Raw genomic sequence first — 20,976 nt, 5'->3', positions numbered from 1 at the left:
TGAGAACAAGTTGAGCTCAGACAGTTGATGCTTCTTTGCATTTTTATAGGACAATATTGTTACCCAGTAGGATGATCATCCAACATTATCACAAGGGCAAAGGGATCGTGGATGAAGTGGAACCTGCCATTATATGATCTATCTTCATATAAAAGCAAGAAGTTAGGTTTTCTCCACAGGCATTGCCTGATAGGTCTCTAAAGCCCATAGCTGTGCATATGACTTAGATATAGACACAACATGACTACACTCAAGCACAGTTTCATGTACAAACTCAGGTGCAGTGCAGGGAGATGCAGCTTCTGATTAACTGGAATGCCACATCCACAAGGTGCACGTGAAATTTGCACAGGACCTCTGCTGCACAGCGACCTAACTTCTGTAATACCTTTCATTTCCAGTTCTTCAGTCACTCTTTCACCTGTAAGCCCTGTGCAGGACACCTATGCGCTGCTCTTGCTTTTACCTAGCACTGGTGAATTCTGAATCACTGTTATTGCTGGGTTTCTCCTGAAAAGCGGCTGCCATGGACATTTAAACCATATTGTTCTTACCCCACTTCTCACTCATTTGTCCTGTTGCTTTTAGCTTGTTTGCATCACTCCCAGCCTGGTGGCTTTTAGCTTGTAAGTTTGTATTGGAATAAAGCCTAGTAAATATGAGCAGGTAGTGTTTTTGTTTCTTTTTAAGATGCAATCGATGCTGCACAATAATATACACACAAAGCTTAACTACTAATCAGTTTGGAATGCACATGCTATTCATTGCAACAGCTTCCACCACCTTATTCAGGGCTAACAGCATCATAAACTACCTACAGAGCTTGAGTGGGTCTTCAAGAGACATAGAAGTGTATTACTGAGAAAGCAAGAAAATGTTGGCTTCTTCGTCATTACTATAATCATCATTTTTGCCACACTCTTTATTGGAGAAGTATTAGTGTGGTGACTGCCCTTCCTTTTCCCAGCTGCTGCCTAAGGACTGACTTTCCTTTTTCTTTCTCTATCCTTATCTTTTTTTTTTTTTTTTCCCCTGAAGATAGATTTCAAATCAAGGTAGATCGTCAGCTATGGCCCTCATGTCACTCCTAAGACATTATAAAAAAGCTAGAAAGCTTTACTATGTTGTGTGATGTGGAAATCATAGAATCATACAATCATTTAGGTTAGAAAAGACCTCTAGGATCAAGTCCAACCCTTAACCTAGCACTGCCTAGTCTACCACTAAATCATGTCCCCAAGCACCACATCTGTGTGTCTTAAATGCCTCTAGAGATGGTGACTCAACCACTTCCCTGGGCAGCCTGTTCCAATGCTTTCCAACCTTTTCAGTAAAGAAATTTGTTTTTCTAATATCCAATATAACTTCCCCTGGTGTAACTTGAGGCCATTTCCCTTTGTCCCATCACTTGATGCTTGGGAAAAAAAATGATCCTCACCTCCCTATAACCACTTTTGAGGTTGTTGTAGAGAGTGATAAGGTCTTCCCTGAGCCTCATTTTCTGTAGGTTAAATAACTGCAGCTCCCTCAACCACTTCTCATAAGATCCATTCCCTAAACACCCTTCACCATCTTGGTTGCCCTCCTCTGGACGTGCTCCAGCATGTCCCTATAAATTTAAAAACTTAAATTTATGTCACCTATAAATTTAACAATTGAAGTATGACAGCAGTTAAATACAGAGTTCCTAAATACAGTGGATCTTGGATACGCGCAGAACCTTAATATAATCTAAAGATTTATATATTCAAATACTAATGCTGTAAAATTTTCTGCTCATGAACAGCCAAACATACCTTAAATGAGGGCTCTCTTTGCCTAAACACTAGCTAAAAATCCATAGCAGTTTTCAGACTTAGTTTGACTTTTCAAAGGTGAACTAAAATTCAAATTTTATGCTACAGAAAATTTAAAGAAAACAATGAACACCAGATCTCAAAGGTCTCAAAGAAATCCCCATTACTATCCAGGCTAACAAGGTCCCCACTTATGCTTTAGTCTCCATGGAAATTAAATCAATGCTACAACATGACAAAGTATCTTAATTATAATTGCTGATTTTGCAATTAATACTAACTAAGCTGTTAAAAAGAAACAACTTCTTAAGGTGTCAACAATTTATTTTAGCACCCTATCATTAATTATTCCTGTGTTATTTACTATAACAACTGAACATGATAAATTAACATGATATTAATGTGAATATCAGTGAACAATACCTCAGTGAGTATTTTACTCAAAGTATAATGCACCATTAAAAATCAAGTGCCATGTAAAATTTAATAAAGGAGCAACACCACTTAAGTATGAAATGGAAATATTAGTAGCTGTTGTTTTCATCTTAATTCTTGAAGTTTGTCACAGCTTGTTTCAGGAATACTCTATACAATTGAAATGGTTAATGGGGGACAGGGAAGCAATGCAAGTTAAAAAGGGAGAGGAGAGAAGAGGAAACAATAACAACCAAAAAAAGAAAACAAACAAAAAACAAAAAACATAACCTCTTTAAACCGAGTTTATTAATATGTTATGCTTAAACTCTATGCAGTGCCTACCATGAAAGCCTACTTTGAATTGAACAAAACACTGTAGAGATAATATTTTCATGATATATCCTACGTAAAATTTATCACCATTTCCTAGGGCGACTGAACAGGGAAAACCAGGCAAGTAGACAGAAGCAGCATGTAAATCAAGTAACAGAATGGAAATTAATGTTAAGACAATCTAGGAAAGGGGAGTTGAAGGACTAAGTCAAAGTTTCCTAACCATTATCATGCGATGACCTAATGCCTAAATTCTAGAAGAGGTGACTAATGTGATAAGTTATTTGTCTTATTTATCTTCTTTATGAGCAGCAGAAACCAACCATCTCTTATAATAAGGGTAGCTTTTCAGCCACAATGCTGAGTAGAGAGGCTAGGTAAAGGTCATTCACATCACTGAAGTTACAAAAAAATATATACTTTTGCAACTGCTTCAATTTTGCAATTAAAGTTGCAGACAGAATATGGGACAAACTGAATTTATTGTTTTTTACCTAAACTTGTTTTAGATCAAACCTCTATCTTCTGCGATCTCATAAACATTGCATTATATTCCTCAAAACAAATCAAGCAGGGTGGACTAGAAATTTCTGAGATGTCTTTTGTAAAAAGAGAAAGTTCCTACACTCAGGCACTGCACCTGCCACTGTAAAGATCTGTACAGCCATCCATTGCCTTCAATAATCAGTGGATAGGAGATCTTTGGAGAGTAGGAAGGAAAGAATGAAATGTCTCACCTCTTTCAGAATTTCATGACACACCAAAAGAGAATACCAAAATTCAAAGGCTCATTCCTTACCTGTCAGAGGATCACTGTAAATAATAAAGTCACATTTCAAAAAGTACTTAGGAGATGATTTAAGTGTACATCAGATTAATGGATTCAAAACTACTCACCAGCCACCTATATCTGGAAATGTGTATACTCACTGGGTATCTCTTGTTTGATATCACATTTCTGCTTTGGCTTATATCCTATCCCCCTGCCAAGTCTGAGAAGATACTTGCCACTGATATTCAAGAAGAGAAGCTGAGCATCATCTAACTTTCTCGCAGTGCTGACAAAGCTTTGCCAGTGTGCAGAAGAAAATATAAAATTCATGAGATCCAGGGAAAGAATTCTGCACTGCAATGTGACAGTGAAATCTATGGATGATGACACTGAGCTGGAAGAATGTATTTTCTAGGGAGTGTGTGGGGGGGAGTTGTGGGGGAGAGATAACGGAATATTTTCTGGATTCTAGATCTACATCTAGTGTTATTGGTTCATTGAATTGCTATATTCAACTAAAAAATGAAATCACTTACAGAAATGTTTTCTCTGAGTCTTCCAATTCCTTTTTTAACAATAGAGCAAATTTACAGTACAGTATGTTAGAAAGCTCCTGACTAATTTGACTTAAAGCAAACTGAAAAGTAAGAAAAGTATGATTAAAAGCATAGTCCTGGTTTTCTAGATGAGATGTAGGAAATCTGTCTTAGTAACATATTTCCCAGACAACTTGTGTGGTTCCTGTTTAAAAATTGATGTAAGACAGTGGTCAAAAACCTGATTGTTATGGTCTCCCCTAGGCAGACTTTAGTCTTGGAATCAAAAGATTTAGGAGACATTCCACCTCATTTCGGGACCCCAGTATTCACCAAGTTCCTGAGGTTGGCATATTTTTGGAGATAAGCAGAAGAGCATAACTGCCTAGGAGCATTACTCTTGGCTCTGTACTCTAGGGGGACTAACTCACTAAAAGCTGTGTATGGCCTCAAGAAAAAATAGTCAACTGTGAAATGTAAATGAAACTGTAACAGAATTGTATAATTATAGCCAGAGAAAAAAAGAGCTATTGCAGGAAGAGTAATTGTGAAGAATATGTATCCACATCATTGGGCAGTTCTCTTCACACAGCCACAGAATAAATATAAATGTATATATACATTTTTAACTATGTAAAAATGAGTGATAAAATTGGAATAAATTATATATGTGAAGTAGTGTCAATAACCATTCGTAACCACAATTAGTAATCAAATGAATGTTTTTGAAATATATACATTTGTTTCTGGAAAACAGTGGAATAATAATTAAAGCAATCCTAACAACAAAACAACAAATAATAATACAAGATGAGATGTCAACAAAGGAGGAAAGGAAGATTATTGTTTTCTCTTCCTAAATCTCAACTAGACAAAAGATAATCAGGGAAGCTTGTCTGTATTCCAGTAGCTTGTTTTTTACCCACATAAAGGGATACCAACAAACACAGAGGTCGTTTTATACAATAATTAAATTAATTCAGAAGTAAATTTGGAAAATTAAACATACAACACATAGACAAACATACCTAGTATAGCAATGTGCCAGGTAGCAATATTGACAAACTTACAGGTAACCAGCTGTTTCAAAGCAGTACAAAACCACCTTTTGGTCAGTACTACCAAACCTAAAGATATGGGTTACTTCAGTGATATTTCTTCTTCAAGACAAAGTAAGTGCACATGTGTTTTCCTAGTAGTCCTGTGCCAGGATTGCTAGGGGAGTATTTTCACCTTGACAGTATCTATAGGGACGCACTCCTTTTTCTATTAATTCTGTGCATCACACAAAATTACACAGAAGCAGAGTATTTCTCTCCATTTCCCTCAATCTGACATTCCTCTCAGCTACACTAAACTTTGAGGAAAGAAGTGGAAGAGGACACTATGAATGCACTTTTAGACGATGTATCTGAAAGAACAATTACATAAAGGTAGCCAGACAATCTTTTTCCTTCAAAAGACTGTCTGTGTCCTTTATACGGTGGGTAACTACAGAAAGTCCTTGCTGTAGGATTCTTGGAGTCTTTTCAGAGTCACTAGATAAGTAAAAATCACAGGACAGCTCTTCCAAATGCAATGATTCTATGTAGAAATCTTGGAAATACTTAGTACTCTTGTGCAAAAATTGATTGAAGTGTACCATCTGCAGATATCAACTACTAGTACATTTGACAGAGAAACCATCATTTTTACTGGAGTGCTTTTGAGTGAGTTCTTACAGAAAATGGTATTTATTTATGGATGACTCCACGACCTTTCTTTTTAAAAAAAGAATGCAGAATGTGAAAATTTCTGTGAGGAGTTAGGCAATCCCAGTCTTTCTACAGTTAGTTTGAGGGGTGGAAAGCAAGGGATCCTCCTGAAAAGTCACATCATGACAATTTAAACTCAGAGGATTCAGCAGACAGATGAAGCATGGAGAGTTGTTTTCACAGGAGAAAGTGTTCCACAAATGTACTGGTTTGGGCTGAAATAGAGTTGATTTTCTTTGTAAAGACTCATATAATGCCATGCTTTAGATTTAAGAAAAGAAGTGTCGATAAAACAGTGATGTTTTGCTATTGCTGAGCAGTGCTTACACAGAGCCAACCCCTTCTCTGCTTCCCATGATGCTCCATCTGCAAGTAAACTGTGGATTCCCAAGAAGCTGGGAGGGGACACAACCAGGACAGCTTCCCCCAGATGAGCAAAGGGATATCCCATACCACATGATGTGCTCAGCAATAAAAGCTGGGGTTAAGAAGAAAGAAGGAGGAAGGGGGACCTTGGAGTTTGGAGTTACTTCCCAAGTAACTATTAAGTGTGATGAAGCCCTGCTTTCCTCAAAATTGCTAAACATCTGCCTGGCAATAGGAAATAGTGAACGAATTCCTTATCTTATTTTGCTTGCACATGCAACTTTTGCTTTACATATTAAACTCTCTTTGTCTCAACCCATACATTTTCTCACTTCTCCTCTTCTGATTCTCTCCTTCATCCCACTGGTGGGAATTGAGTAAGCAGCTGTGGGGGGCTTATCTGCCTACTGGGGTTAACCCACAACAACAGCTGTAAGAGAGAAAAAAAAATGAAGAAGAATTTTAATCTTCCAAGATGAGGAAATTGGGCACCACTTTGGGTAATTATCATGTCTGTTCTTTAAGCAGTAACAAGGGAGTCAACCCTAAGGCCTTGAATCTCCTCCACACTTTTTAATTATAAACAGCAAGGCTCTTTTCATCCGTAATTATAGTTTAAGTAGGTGGCTGGAGGCACAAAATGCTTTCAAGCCAGAAGGGAGAGGTCCTACTGGAGGACACGGAAATAGAGTGATGACCAAGATGGAAATTCTAGCTAGTTTTCAAAACTGATTGTTATGAGCTAGAATAATGCTATATAACCACTTGAGATACATGGCTGAGATAAACACTAAAATCATTGTAATTGAAAGTTCAGAATGTAAACAAGGATAAGAGAGAAAGGGCTGACATCGGGAAATAAGATGTACATGGACACCTATTTATGAACTTCTTTGTGATTTTGTAGATACATGTAGACCTGGCAGTGTTCTTTTTGCTGTGTAAAAGCAGGTTCCTTACTAAAGAATGGATTTTGCCTTATTCTGAGAACCAACCAACTTCCAGTCACTCAGATAAAAACCTTTGAAGATCCAGGTCCTTCACAGCATGGAAAGAAGTCCAGTGAAAATTATGATATTGCTATCCTTATGGGACTCAAAGTCTTTGACTAAAAATGACAGGGTCATGATGTTAGGCTAACGAGAACTCACAAGCTCTGCTTTTGCCTTACCTGAAAAATGACTCTTTAAAGGAGAAGAAATGAAGAAAAAGCACAAATGGTTCTCTAACCATGAAAATTTCAGAATATATTAGAGATGAACCCTGAAGGAAAGATTTGAAATTACTTACTTGGATATAGAAGGGTGAAAGTCAATAGCTTTGGAAGTTCTGATGGTTTATGTGTTTTGTTTTTTTTTTTTCTTTACCAGCAGATGTCTGAGTACACATTCTGCGAGAGAAATCAGTATTTGTTTGGGTAAATGTTTAGTCTATAAATTAAATTCAATTAAATTTGAAGGCCTTTTATCCCGAATCTGATTAAAAGAGTCATTAAAGTAAATATTACCATATGTCCTAAAAAGACCTAAAAAAAATGTTGATATATAAAGCCGGGTGTGTATATAGCATGCCGATGAGTTTGGACAGTGTGGAAATGATAATGAGGAAGAAATACTCTAGAGACTATTGAACCCAGTAATGTACTTGCAACTTTGTGCCACTGAGTTAAGACTAGATTTAATTTCTGAATGTATGCTGTAAAGCCAGCAGATATCAGGGCAAGTATTTTCTTCTCCCCCTTTTGAGAAGGAAGTTGTCTTTGTGTGAACTACGCATCAAGATAAGAGGATATCTTTATCCTTAATGTTTTAGGTGTCATAGCAACAAGAAATAAGACCTCTGTAAACATCCTTGGTGCTGAGAAAAGTATGAAAGTAGCTTGAACTGAAGGGCACTTACTGCCAATTTCCACGTCAGTTCCACTAAGCTGCTTGGCAGAGTGTCTTTCCTTGTATTTTACTTAGTTGTATCATTCCTTCCTGAAAGATCTCTTTTAGTACTCTGATTTCCTGCATTTATAGCTTTAACTCCTCTTTTGATTGATCATAAGGGTGGCTGAAGAATTATTTTTAGAAAATATTTTTCTCGCTGGATGACTTCCTTATTTGGAGGGCTGCAACCTCACTAACTGGTGTTAAGAATGTAAATAGACAAAGATCTAAATGGAGTATCAGAAATACCTTCAGGTATATTTCTGATATATATTTCTGACAGCTACAGAATGGCAGAGTACTCTTAAAAATCAGGAAAACTAAAATGGTACATTCAAGGTGAGTATGTGAATATCCTTACAGTGAAATTTGTACATTTTAAATTGATATATGATGATGTGCACTTGGTTAGCCACCGTTCATAGTCAAACAGCGTTAAGAAGCTAGCTGAAAATAGCCTAAGACTTAAATTAAATGTGTATATATACTCACACACACACATATATTATATATATGAAATATATTATATATATTAAATATATTTATAATATAATATATATATTTGTAATATATATAAATATATATGTGTGTGTGTATATATATTTAAATGGTAAATGCCATGCAATGTTGGCTTCTCTCTAATTGGTTTAATGAGCCCAGGTCATTAAAATATAATTACAAATACTTTCCTTTTTGCCAGAAAAAACTACATATATGTATTCTATGAGTATTTACAATGTAGGACTTACAGCTTTTTTCAGATATAGATATATGTGCTTTTATAATAAGCAAAGCAATCATGCCAAAGGTGAGTGTCTCCCTTAATGAAATAAAATTTTATTTAAATAGCGCTCTTAATGCAATCCATTTACAGGTAGGTGTGTGAAAGTATTTGACATTTCAGAAGTCTTACGTCAATAGTAGCTATCAGATTCACTCATATACTGGTAATAAAAATCTCATCAAATCAACTACAGCAACTGTACAAATTTTATAAAATCCAGTCCCAACACTGCTCACAAAAAAGACCTATTTACCCACTTTGAGCTTATAGTTATGATTTTTAACAACAGTGCATTAATTTAAAAATTACACTTTACTATTGTAAATACATAAATATTGTAATACAGTGTATAGCTTATAAACTGTGGAAAAAAAAAGTTTAGATTTACAATAATAAACGCCCTTAAAATCCTTTGGGTACTGTTTAAAGGCTGTTCTCACCTAAGAGCTCTAAACATTGTTTCTTTACCCTGAAATTTGTATCTTAATAAGGGCACATACAGTTCAATTAACATTTTATCTCACAAGACATTCTGACATTACTTTCTATCATGGTTCTTAGTATTCCTCTTTCTTCTTTTTGCTCTCTAGGTAAAAAAAAAAAAAAAAAAAAAAAAAAAAGACATGGAGTACTTGTCTTGCACTGACTAAAGTTTCTACAGCTTGGGGATCAATCTTTTCAACCCAAGTGCTTTGTTCTCCACCCAATATTCTGAAACATGCCATGCGCTAATAACGACTTGATGAATGAAATGAAAGCATGTGACCACCTACCCACACACCTTGGCAGAGGTGCACTCCATACACGCCGACCACCACCCAGACAGGTAAGTTTATTAGCACCTTCCAAGCGATATCCAGGGAAACAAGAAAAGATCAAGGAATCTCCAACACCAAACTGAAAGCCAATTCGCCTGCTGAAGGCAGGAACACCAGGATCATCACATGGTTCCAGATCATATTCTGCAGACAATAAAACATAGTATGTAATATATTGGACAAGTTGTTCACATGGGGAAGAAAAAAACCTTGTCAAATGAGTTACATTTTTCAGTATGCATCACTTGAAAAACGTGTATTTCAGAGCTATTTTCTCTATTTAAAATAGCACCGTTTCTATATTTTTATTATGGCCATATATACAGTAATTATGTATCTATTGTGTACCACCTACACTACATTTATTTTCCTAATTTCGAAGGGCTATAATCAGTTTGTACTCTCACTGGTTTACTATAATTTTCTTTAATTACATCCTCTATATTATTCTTGGTTCATTTGATCTGAACTCCCAAACAGTTTTAGAAGTGAGACTTACAGTTTAAAAATTCATTATGTATGAAGAAAATCTGACAAAAAATCAAATGAAATGTCAGGTGAATAAAAAGACATATGACCACATTTTCAAAAAATGTACTTCTGTTTTTCAAGTAAAGCTATACTCTTTCACTAACAAACTCTATTTGCATGCCTTTTAGAAATCAAACAAGTGTCACCTAACTGAAATTAAGTATATATATATATTTTAAGTCTCAGAGTGTCTGAATTTATTTTATCTTTTTTAACTATGAATCAGGAATAATTTCACAGAATTTGCAAATCTATAGGAATATAAAGAAATAAAAAGTAGTAAAACTGAAGTCCTCAAATGCTTCCTAAAGTGTGTAATTGTTTTTTTTCAGCATTACTTAAATAATGTGTTTAACTGACAGTACATGTATACAGAACAATACCTGTCCTGGAATTATTATTCTCAGAGGAGATGATATAGTAATATCATAATACAGCTTTCAGTTTGTTTTACCCTTAAAAGAAACTGGGAATCAAAAAAAAAAAAAAAAAAAAAGAAAGGCTGTCTTTCTCTATCCCTTAGTACTGGATATGGAACTACTTTGTACTTTGTCCTGTATATATTGTTGTCTCTATATCATAGGAATAATTAATCATTATTTTTGATTTATTATTTTTGTTGGTATAATAATAATAGTAATAGTAATATCATTTGATATTAATATTCTATAATTAATATATTATATAACTAATATTATATAATACTAACATAATATTTGTATTATTTATTGTTATCAAATTATTGCTACATATTTATTTTATACATTAGATTAAAATATATATATATTTGCGTTGCAGCATGGAATGAAGAGCATGTAAGTGCTATTCACTTTCCCCAGGTGGTGGGAAGATGATGGACAATAAGCATAAGTTGAAATACTTAATAAAACTGTTTCCAACTGGATGCAAGTAAAAACATGTTTTCCAGAGAAGTAGTGCAGTCTTTATCCCTGGAAGTTTTCAAGATCCTTCTTCATAAAACCATCAGCAACCTGGTCTGATCTCATACCTGATCCAGCTTAAGAGCAGGTTGGTTTCAATCACCTGCTGAAGTTCCTTCTGATACAAATTGTTTTTATAATTCTATGATACACAAACATCACTCAGATACGCTTAACAAAGAATTCACAGTTACATGGAAGATATACTAGTCAAACAAGATCTTTTCACTGATGGTCATCAGCATCATACCATATCTTACCTGAAAATGTAATGTTGAAGCCTTCATAAGAAATTGAAAAATCAGATATAAATCGAAGCTGTGCAGTAAAATTTCCAAAGAGGCCAGCTTTAATAGTAGGGGGTAAGACTGAGCCAGTTAACCTGGCTACTGGTTCTGTGAAGCTGCCATCTTCAGTTATGAGCAAGTAGTCATGAGAGCTCTCAAGATGAAAGGTATGAAAAACCAAATGTACACCTTTAAACATATTAAAAAGGAAGAAAATAAAAGGATTTAACAGGATTTTTTTTCTATTTCGTTATTTAGTTCACAAAAAAAGTAAAACTTAAATGATACAGGAAGATTTTTAGAAAAAGTCAGACATGGAATCAAAACCTGAAATTCAGAGAACACAAATTCCAGAAAGCAAATAGACTCAACCAATCATTTTGTGCACTGGGGTGTTTGTTTAGCTCACCATAAATCATCAACTCCGGTAAAATAATTCATAGGATTCAATGTTATTTGTATATAGCACTCTGAAAATCTAAACTTTTATTGTACAGAGCTTACTCAAGCTTCTGTATCTCTTTTATTTCTAATCTCTATCACCATCTCACTATTAAATTAGGAGTCCTACTTTAATAATCAGTTATATTTTTCACAGAATCACAGAATCACAGAATTTCTAGGTTGGAAGAGACCTCAAGATCATCGAGTCCAACCTCTAACCTAACACTAACAGTCCCCACTAAACCATATCCCTAAGCTCTACATCTAAACGTCTTTTGAAGACTTCCAGGGATGGTGACTCCACCACCTCCCTGGGCAGCCCGTTCCAGTGCCTCACAACCCTTTCAGTAAAGAAATTCTTCCTAACATCTAACCTAAAACTCCCCTGGCGTAACTTTAGCCCATTCCCCCTCGTCCTGTCACCAGGCACATGGGAGAACAGGCCAACCCCCACCTCTCTACAGCCTCCTTTAATGTACTTATACATAGCAATAAGGTCACCCCTGAGCCTCCTCTTCTTTAGGCTGAACAAGCCCAGCTCCTTCAGCCGCTCCTCATAGGACTTGCTCTCCAGGCCCCTCACCAGCTTCGTCGCCCTTCTCTGGACCCGCTCAAGCACCTCGATGTCCTTCTTGTAGCGAGGGGCCCAAAACTGAACACAGTACTCGAGGTGCGGCCTCACCAGAGCCGAGTACAGGGGGACGATCACCTCCCTAGGCCTGCTGGTCACAGTGTTTCTGATACAAGCCAGGATGCCGTTGGCCTTCTTGGCCACCTGAGCACACTGCTGGCTCATATTCAGCCGACTGTCCACCATCACTCCCAGGTCCTTCTCTGCCTGGCAGCTCTCCAACAATTCCTCTCCCAGCCTGTAGTTCTGCTTGGGGTTATTGCGCCCCAGGTGCAGGACCCGGCACTTGGCCTTGTTGAACTTCATACAGTTGACCTCAGCCCATCGGTGCAGCCTATCCAGATCCTCCTGCAGAGCCTTCCTACCCTCGAGCAGATCGACACACGCACCTAGCTTGGTGTCATCTGCGAACTTACTGAGGGTGCACTCAATGCCGTCATCCAGATCATTGATGAAGATGTTAAAGAGGACCGGCCCCAGCACCGAGCCCTGGGGGACGCCACTAGTGACTGGCCTCCAACTGGACTTGGCTCCATTTACCACAACTCTTTGGGCCCGGCTATCCAGCCAGTTTCTAACCCAACGATGCGTGCGCCAGTCCAAGCCAAGAGCAGCCAGTTTCTTGAGGAGAATGCTGTGGGAGACGGTGTCAAAAGCCTTGCTGAAGTCAAGGTAGACCACATCCACAGCCTTTCCCTCGTCCACCCAGCGCGTCACTTTGTCGTAGAAGGAGATCAGGTTCGTCAAGCAGGACCTGCCTTCCATAAACCCATGCTGGCTGGGCCTGATCGCCTGCTTGCCCTTCAAGTGCCGCATGATGACTCCCAAGAGGATCTGCTCCATGAGCTTCCCTGGTACTGAGGTCAAACTGACCGGCCTGTAGTTCCCCGGGTCTGCCCTCCGGCCCTTCTTGTAGATGGGCGTCACATTTGCTAGTCGCCAGTCAGCTGGGACCTCCCCCGACAGCCAGGACTGCTGATAAATGATGGATAGGGGCTTGGCCAGCTCCTCTGCCAGTTCTCTCAGTACCCTCGGGTGGATCCCATCCGGCCCCATCGATTTGTGCACATCCAAGTGCCGTAGCAGGTCACCAACCAGTTCTTCGTGGATGGTGAGGGCCACATCCTGCTCCCCGTCCCCTTCCACCAGTTCTGGGTACTGGGTATCCAGAGAGCAACCAGTTTTGCCGCTAAAGACTGAGGCAAAGAAGGCATTAAGCACCTCCGCCTTTTCCTCATCTCTTGTAACTAAGTTTCCCCCCGCATCCAGTAAAGGATGGAGATTCTCCCTACTCCTCCTTTTGGTGTTGATGTATTTATAAAAGCGTTTTTTGTTATCTTTAACAGCAGTAGCCAGATTGAGCTCCAGATGAGCTTTGGCCTTCCTAATCTTGTCCCTGCACAGCCTCGCTACATCCTTATAGTCCTCCTTAGTGGCCTGCCCAATTTTCCAAAGATTATAAACCCTCTTTTTTCTCCTTAGCTCAAGCCACAATTCTCTGTTGAGCCAGGCTGGTTTTGTATTCATGCTTTGTTTTTTTCATTTCCTCAGATACAATTTTGCTTTTTACTCTGAACTCCAGCAAGTGCCTATACACAAGGACCAAGATGACACAAGTTTTATGTACAGTCTTCAATATATACAGGTTCACATTAGCTAGGTCGCTACTCAGGATGCGACTGTTTTTCCAATTGCCAACTTCCAGTCCAGCAATGAATTGAATTTTCCATTACACTTAACTTTTAAAATATGATTATTTACTGTAGGGAGCAACAGTCTTCTTAGAAAATCTTCTCACATACTTCAAATTTGAAAATGCCATGAAAGCATTAAATAAGAAAAACAGTCTGTAAAATTTTGAATAGTAGAAACTTCCAACATACCGCTCAGACTAATATCACACATAACAAAGACTTTTCTTGCCATAGAAGGTTGATAGATGAATATTTTCATTATATTTTGATTCAGTGATATATAGCATCATCTATACTTCCTAATATTTATTTATTTATTCATTTACCTTGCTACTTTTATCCATTTCCCCAATGAATAAGCAGCTAAGCACACCCAAATGTTACACCACTGTGTATACAACATAAAGATAATTATTTTTTAATAATTTAAGCTTTTAAGCTTCGTGATTTGAGTCTGAAATCTAAGGTTTTTAATACACAGATCAAATCTACTGTTTCATGATTAATATTGGAGAAGAGCAACCAATAAGGCCCTGGAAATTTTCACTTAGTTTTCTAGTTTTATTTAACAAGCAACAATATTATTTTCATATATTTTGGCTCTTATACTTTCTGCCAGTTTTTCTAAGAGAAACTAAAACACATCACCCCAGGTCACCGCAAAAAGAGCATTTATTTTCCAAAATAAACACAAATTAAAAAGATTACAACATTTGGAGGCATTCATTTTGTGAAATTAAGCTTCCTCAAAAGAACGGCAGAAAACAATGATTTAAGTGGATTCATAAATGACATTTTGCTCGTTTGAATTTATAAAACACAGAGATTACATATAAATATGCAATTCATATTAGATTCTTACCCTTGCCATGTGACACTTCAATAGTCCAAGTACAGTTTAAAGAGTTTGGATAAAAATCAGGAAAACCTGGAGAAAGAATAGTTCCACTCTTCCCATGAATGTATCCGCCACATAGTGCTTAATAGAAAAACAAACAAACAAAAAAAAACAAACAGAAGTTGTACTGTTTATAATTGAAAAAAAGTAAAAGTTCACTTTTTAAACTACAAAAATTGAAAAATAGGGTCAAGTATTAAATTAGGAAGTTAATTTGTCTGAAGCCATGACATTCATGTTTGACAACAATTTGTTTATTCTTAAAGTAGTCTTTTAACAAAATTTTATTTTTCCTCTACAACCTCTTCTGTTAGTTGTCGGGATCCCAAAATAAGTAAATCCATGTTCCAGAACATACAAATTCCTATTGTAGCAGTATTTAAGTAGATTAATTTATTTATTTATTTATTGTGAACTAACTCAGAAATCATATATCTTACAGTTATTTTTCTTGGACTATATACTTAAGTATATGGACTATAGTTAAGTATTTAATTCTGTTTTCATCAAAAAATATAAGAAAAAGTATGTATTTTTCTTTGAAGAATAGAAAAGCGTTTTTGCTATTTGATTTCTTTTGTGACATTCAGGGAAAAAAAATAAGGTTCACACAAGTATTCTCACAAGAACTCTCACAGGTTCACATAAGCATTTTGAAAGACACAAGAACTATGCTAGAAAAATTTTATGCATATAAGCATTTTGCTAAACTAGGCTGATCAAATTTGCATGGTAAATTAATTAAAGTAAAATAAAGATTTGCATTGCTGAATTACTCACTATCTCATAAATACAGCATGGCTGTTCATTTCTTTCATCTGTTGCTGTCCAGCTTTATATGCTCTTTCAAATTTTAACAAACTGAGTATTTTAAAATACATCAATAAAGCATTAAGATGCTTTTAGTCTTCACACAGAAGGATAAACCTTGTCATGAACTAGATAGCAAATATACATGACAAATAGTGCAATACACTTTCAGAAGTTCTACGCACATACATGTATGCACACCTATAATGGTAGCATTATGACTATGGTTCTGTTTTCATTTCTTATCAGACTAAGGTGTTTGTTAAAGTTTATTTATTTTGAATTTATGTATTTTATACATATGTTTAAAAATAAGTAGAAGAAATGTTTTAGCCTGGTTTTGCCTGCATAAATATACTACCACACCTAAGCATGAAGGAGAATGAATGGATAAAACCACAGTAAATGTATGGTTAGTAATATTACTTAATAAGTAAAGTTAATATAGATAACACATTCTTAATGAACTCTAATATGAACTCATTCAAAATCCTTGCTATTCTGTAAACAATACGGAAGGAAGAAAAATATTTGTCAGTGAAAGAAGACATTAAATAGGGGGGAGGGGGTTAAATAATTAAAAACAAAGTTAGAAGCTGAAATACTTTGTTGAATCTAACTCTAACTTTAGTCTCTGACATTCTACTGTAATTAATGGAAACCTTGGACCTGAAAAAGGGAGTTAAAAATTCACTTATGTAAGTAATTTACTAAAGCGAGGACCTTTGTTGATGTGGGCTTGGATCTTCATACACTGAACTTTTGCCACAGTTATATATTAACAAGAAAGAAGCCTGACCAAAGCAAACAGGATATAACAGGTAACCATTTAATAATTAGAAGGAAGAAGATAAGAAAATTTATAAGAAAGTTTTAAAAAAAGGAGCTTACAGAGAATTGCAGGTACACTGGGTTCAATTCCTATTGACATACTTTGCTACATTTGGATATCATTTTCTGTTGTTTCTATTAGAGGGATTTTGAAGCAACTATATAAACATTCCATGAAAAAATGAGTTGACTATGTAGTTCATACAAAAAAACAACTTAGAAAAAATCCAATGATAAAAAGAACACAGACATATTTGCTAGTATACATGTAGTTCAGCATTTACTATTTTTTTATTTTTTTTTAAGAAAGATGTGGACAGCTTCCTATTGCATATCTCCCAAAACATTTCTACTACAGTATTTCTACTACTTTTCTAATCAAGATAAACCCATTTCTACCCACCTATAAAGAGAAACTTGCCTTCCTACAATAACAAGAGCACATGCATACCCATTTTCCAGTTTTACCACTTTTGTCAACGACTAACACTAGACATTTTAGAAGCACATAAAAAATAGAGCTCTAAATATAGTTTTATTGTTCCCCAACTTTGCAATGTCTTGCATTTTCTGAAGTTACTAAACTGCAGACTTGTAATGTTTCTATATATAGAAACATAATTAATATATATATACCTGTAAATTTCACTGATCATTTTCAGTATTTGAAAGTTGATACAGAGATGTGAAGTATTGTTTTTATTAACAATAAAATAATTTTTAAAAATATGGATCTTGCTGTGATTGAAGGTAGTTAGTCATAATAATAGGTTTAATTAGATCTTGAAAATAAGAGATTAAGTTTGTTGGACTTTAAAGATGCCACCTGAAGAACTTGACACTTACCGTCACAGCTGGGTAATGCATGATTCCACTGATGGTTTCGTTCACATATGAGTGGTTCTTCATCACTCAGGGTATATCCTGGATCACAGCTAAAAGTTACTGTAGAGCGGATATTAAAGTTGTTACCATGGCGATGGCCATTCACAGGAATCCCTGGGTCAAGGCAGGAATCTGATTCCAGAGTAACACCTGAAATACACAGGTTTAATTTATTTCCTCCCCTTTTTCAGATAGTAAACATGAAAAATCATAAACAGAATGCTAAATGAGTAAGACAGAAGGAAGAAATGGTCCCCAAAAGACACCTCTTAGCATTGCCTGAGCACTGGTGTGGGATATAAAGGACTGTTTCTTTGAAGAGCAGCTTTTCAATTTTCAATCTCACAGAACGGAGAAGCCCAAATTAAGAAGGAAAAAAAATTTGAGCTGTATATTTGATCAAACAATGAAAAAAAAAAAGCCAATGTGTGCACTGAACATCTGCAACTACAGGAAGATATAAAGGTTCAAAGTATTGATACACAACTTTGTCTTTTCATACAATCATAGAATATCCTGAGATGGAAGGGACTCACAGGGGTCATTGAGTCCAACTCCTGGCTCCATACAGGACCAACCACCCAAAAATCAGACCACATGTCTGACAGCTCTGTCCAAAGGCTTCTTGAGCTCCAGCAGGCTTGGTGCCATGACCACTTCCCTGGGCAGCTTGTTCCAGTGCTCAACTACCTTCTCGGTGAAGAACCTTTTCCTAACATACAGTATCATATATAAATAATACTTAATTATTCACTTTCATCTATTACATTTCTGATACTGTGGGACAACACAATTTTTTTCTGTTGGAGTAATGGTTATTTGACTTAGCAAAAAGCACAGTATCAAAAACCTGTAATGGATGAACTCAGAAACCACTTGTTATATCTTACACATACAATCCAATGCATCAAAAATGGAAAGATAATGAACATAGCTTATACAGTTGCATAACTGCTTATGTGACAGAAGTGTTTAGTAATTATGTCCTATAGAAAACTTTGAAAAGTGTATGACAAATAAACCTGAAGCTACACACTGAACAAGGACCAAAATAAAAATAAAAATAAAAATAAATAAAAAAACTTTACATCAAATGGAAGTTCATTATTTTTCCAGGACTACCACATGACCTTAGTAATTAAGTAGAAGCATTAAAAAAATAAGGAAAAGACTGATTTATTAGGGCATAAAGTAAAGGTTTTAGAATTATGGATATGAGGGTTGGAAGCAGGACTACAATCAAAAATAACATAAATAATGATTCTACCTTTCTCAGAGTAATATTCCCTGTACCCTTCAGCTATTTTTTCAGTTATGAATTCAGATTTGAAAGCTTATGATTTAGTTTTCATGAGGTATCCCTCCCATAAGGTACCTCCTTAAATTCTAAATGTTTCTTTTAGTCTTGACTGCAGGTTCTTAATGCATACAGTACATTGCAGAAGGGAAGCCAGATTCCCTTCACCTGCCTTAAAAGGCTTAATACAGAATCAAAGAACCTTTTTATGTCTACAATATTCTGCAGTGTATGTGGCCTAAATAAATATTGATTGTGGATGAAATTTTAACTTTAATAAACATTATTTTTTTGAGACAAACTATATTTAGTGTTTTGAGGTATGTTACAGTAGATGGAAGTCCACAGCAGCACACTTAAAATTCCTTCCTGTTTGAGCATCCTTCAACCTTTACCCAACACGTCAACTGCTTTGGGATTCTGAGTCACGTAAACTCCTATTGGTTTCATTTTGAAACTAAACTGTAACTTTTCAGGTTTTTGCAAAGTGACCAGAAAATGTGGCTACCCTAGCAACTTGCAACTTCTGGCTTGAAATAAAGGTGATGTACAAATAATGAAGTTAGCTCAGGCAACAGAACTTCATTCTGAAGGGAAAATATTCAGTATTTAATGTTTAGCAAACACCTATAGCTGAAAATAAGTTATTTTTATTTGCTTCTTTGGACAAAGATTTTTTCCTTAATGGGAGATAACACAAGACACACTTAATAACTGACAGTTCTGAGAGTCCTGACTACAAAAAGACAATCTTAAACTATAAATGAGAAATCTTGACATCATAGTGATAAATCGTGGGACCGGGGATTGAAAAGGTTGATTTAATACTATTTATAACAATTGGATGAATAAATATTAAAATCTGTGGAAATGCATGTTTTTCTTCTCCCACCCTACATACTGCAGTACTTCCCAAGAAGAGCAGGGAGGAGTAGCTCCCTCAAAAAATGCTCCTTTCAATTCATTCATGTAGCAGTAAGAATGACTTCGGCAGATAATATTCTACACTATAATTTAATATAGTGTAGAATTCTCTTTTCAAAGGAACATAACACACAACCCAAAGCTAACTGAAAAATACAATCAAAACAGATGTTGCACCTCACTGAATAATTGAAAAATACGAGCAAGCATCCTTAAAAACTTCACTCTGTCAATATTGACATTTGCCATTTGCCATTTGCCGAGGCGATCGGCTCCAGGGGCAGACGCGTTCTGCAGCGGAGCGGGGGATCGGGCCAGGCAGGGCTAATTTTCCGGCATCGAGCCGACTTCAGGGAGCCGCCAGGACCCGGCAGCCCTCGTGAGGGAGGCTGACGAGGCGAAGGCGGAGCCAGCAGCGCCCCCTCCCCGGCCGTTCAAAAGCAGCCCCTAGGGAGCGCGAGGGACCAGGAGCTAGGCGAACAGGGCGTGGCGCGTCAGAGGGGAGTGGCGCGGCAGTTAGCGCGGCAGTTAGCGCAGGCAGGGCGAGCAGGAAGGGCGGAGAGCAACCCCCTGCCCACAGGAACACCTCTTAACGACAGTCGTTAGCTAGGTGATAATGGTCTCCACCAGGCACGGTGGGCTCTCCAGGAGGTCGGTACACACCCAGACCGACTGCCCGTTAAAGAATGCAGCGGTTCAGGTCACCGGATGCAGGGAGTGTCAGAGCCTGCTGCTGCCATCGGCGGGAGGCAGAGACACTGCGTGCGTGAGGTGCGAGCAGGTGGATGACCTGATCTGCATGGTGGCGGAGCTCAAGGAGGAGGTGGAGAGGTTGAGGGCCATCAGGGAGTGTGAGCGGGAGATAGACTTGTGGAGCAACTCCCTGCAGGGCCTCAAGGAGAGGTATCGAGGTGAGACACCCCAAATGGGGGTGGACACCCTGCCCAGTCGCCGTCGGGCAGAGGGAGGGGATCTGGGAGTTGAGGAGGAATGGAAACAGGTCCCTGCTCGACATCGCAGGCGATGACCTCCTCTTCCGACCCCACCTTCCCAGGTGCCCTTACAAAACAGGTTTGAGGCCCTGGAGATTGACAGACCAGTAACTGAGGAAGAGGTAGCAAGTGTTCCCAGGAGGATGCCTAGGGCGAGGAGGTCGACTCCACGCATCAGGACTGCCTCCACCAAGAAAGACAGGAGAGTGATTGTTGTGGGAGACTCTATCCTTAGGGGAACAGAGGGCCCTATTTGTCGGCCTGACCCTACCCGTAGGGAAGTCTGCTGCCTCCCTGGGGCTCG

The 20,976-nt window shown here is 37.3% G+C and overlaps 1 protein-coding gene across 2 annotated transcripts in view; it reads right to left on the bottom strand.

The window, feature by feature from the left end:
• CSMD1 (CUB and Sushi multiple domains 1) overlaps window positions 1-20,976 on the bottom strand; it is a 1,163,917-nt gene that overhangs the window by 251,276 nt on the left and 891,665 nt on the right. For both annotated transcript variants that reach the window (XM_038176472.2, XM_038176473.2), the window contains exons 18-21: window positions 17,421-17,609; window positions 14,898-15,014; window positions 11,240-11,455; window positions 9,463-9,651 (exon numbers count right to left, since the gene is read on the bottom strand). In XM_038176472.2, coding sequence (XP_038032400.1) covers window positions 9,463-9,651; window positions 11,240-11,455; window positions 14,898-15,014; window positions 17,421-17,609 — 711 coding nt within the window. The remainder of the gene's footprint in view (window positions 1-9,462; window positions 9,652-11,239; window positions 11,456-14,897; window positions 15,015-17,420; window positions 17,610-20,976) is intronic.

This window comes from Anas platyrhynchos, chromosome 3, assembly GCF_047663525.1.
Source record: "Anas platyrhynchos isolate ZD024472 breed Pekin duck chromosome 3, IASCAAS_PekinDuck_T2T, whole genome shotgun sequence".
Classification (NCBI taxonomy): domain Eukaryota; kingdom Metazoa; phylum Chordata; class Aves; order Anseriformes; family Anatidae; genus Anas; species Anas platyrhynchos.
The sequence above is the reverse complement of the archived record's forward strand: the minus strand, read 5'-3'. Positions and strand labels throughout refer to the sequence as shown.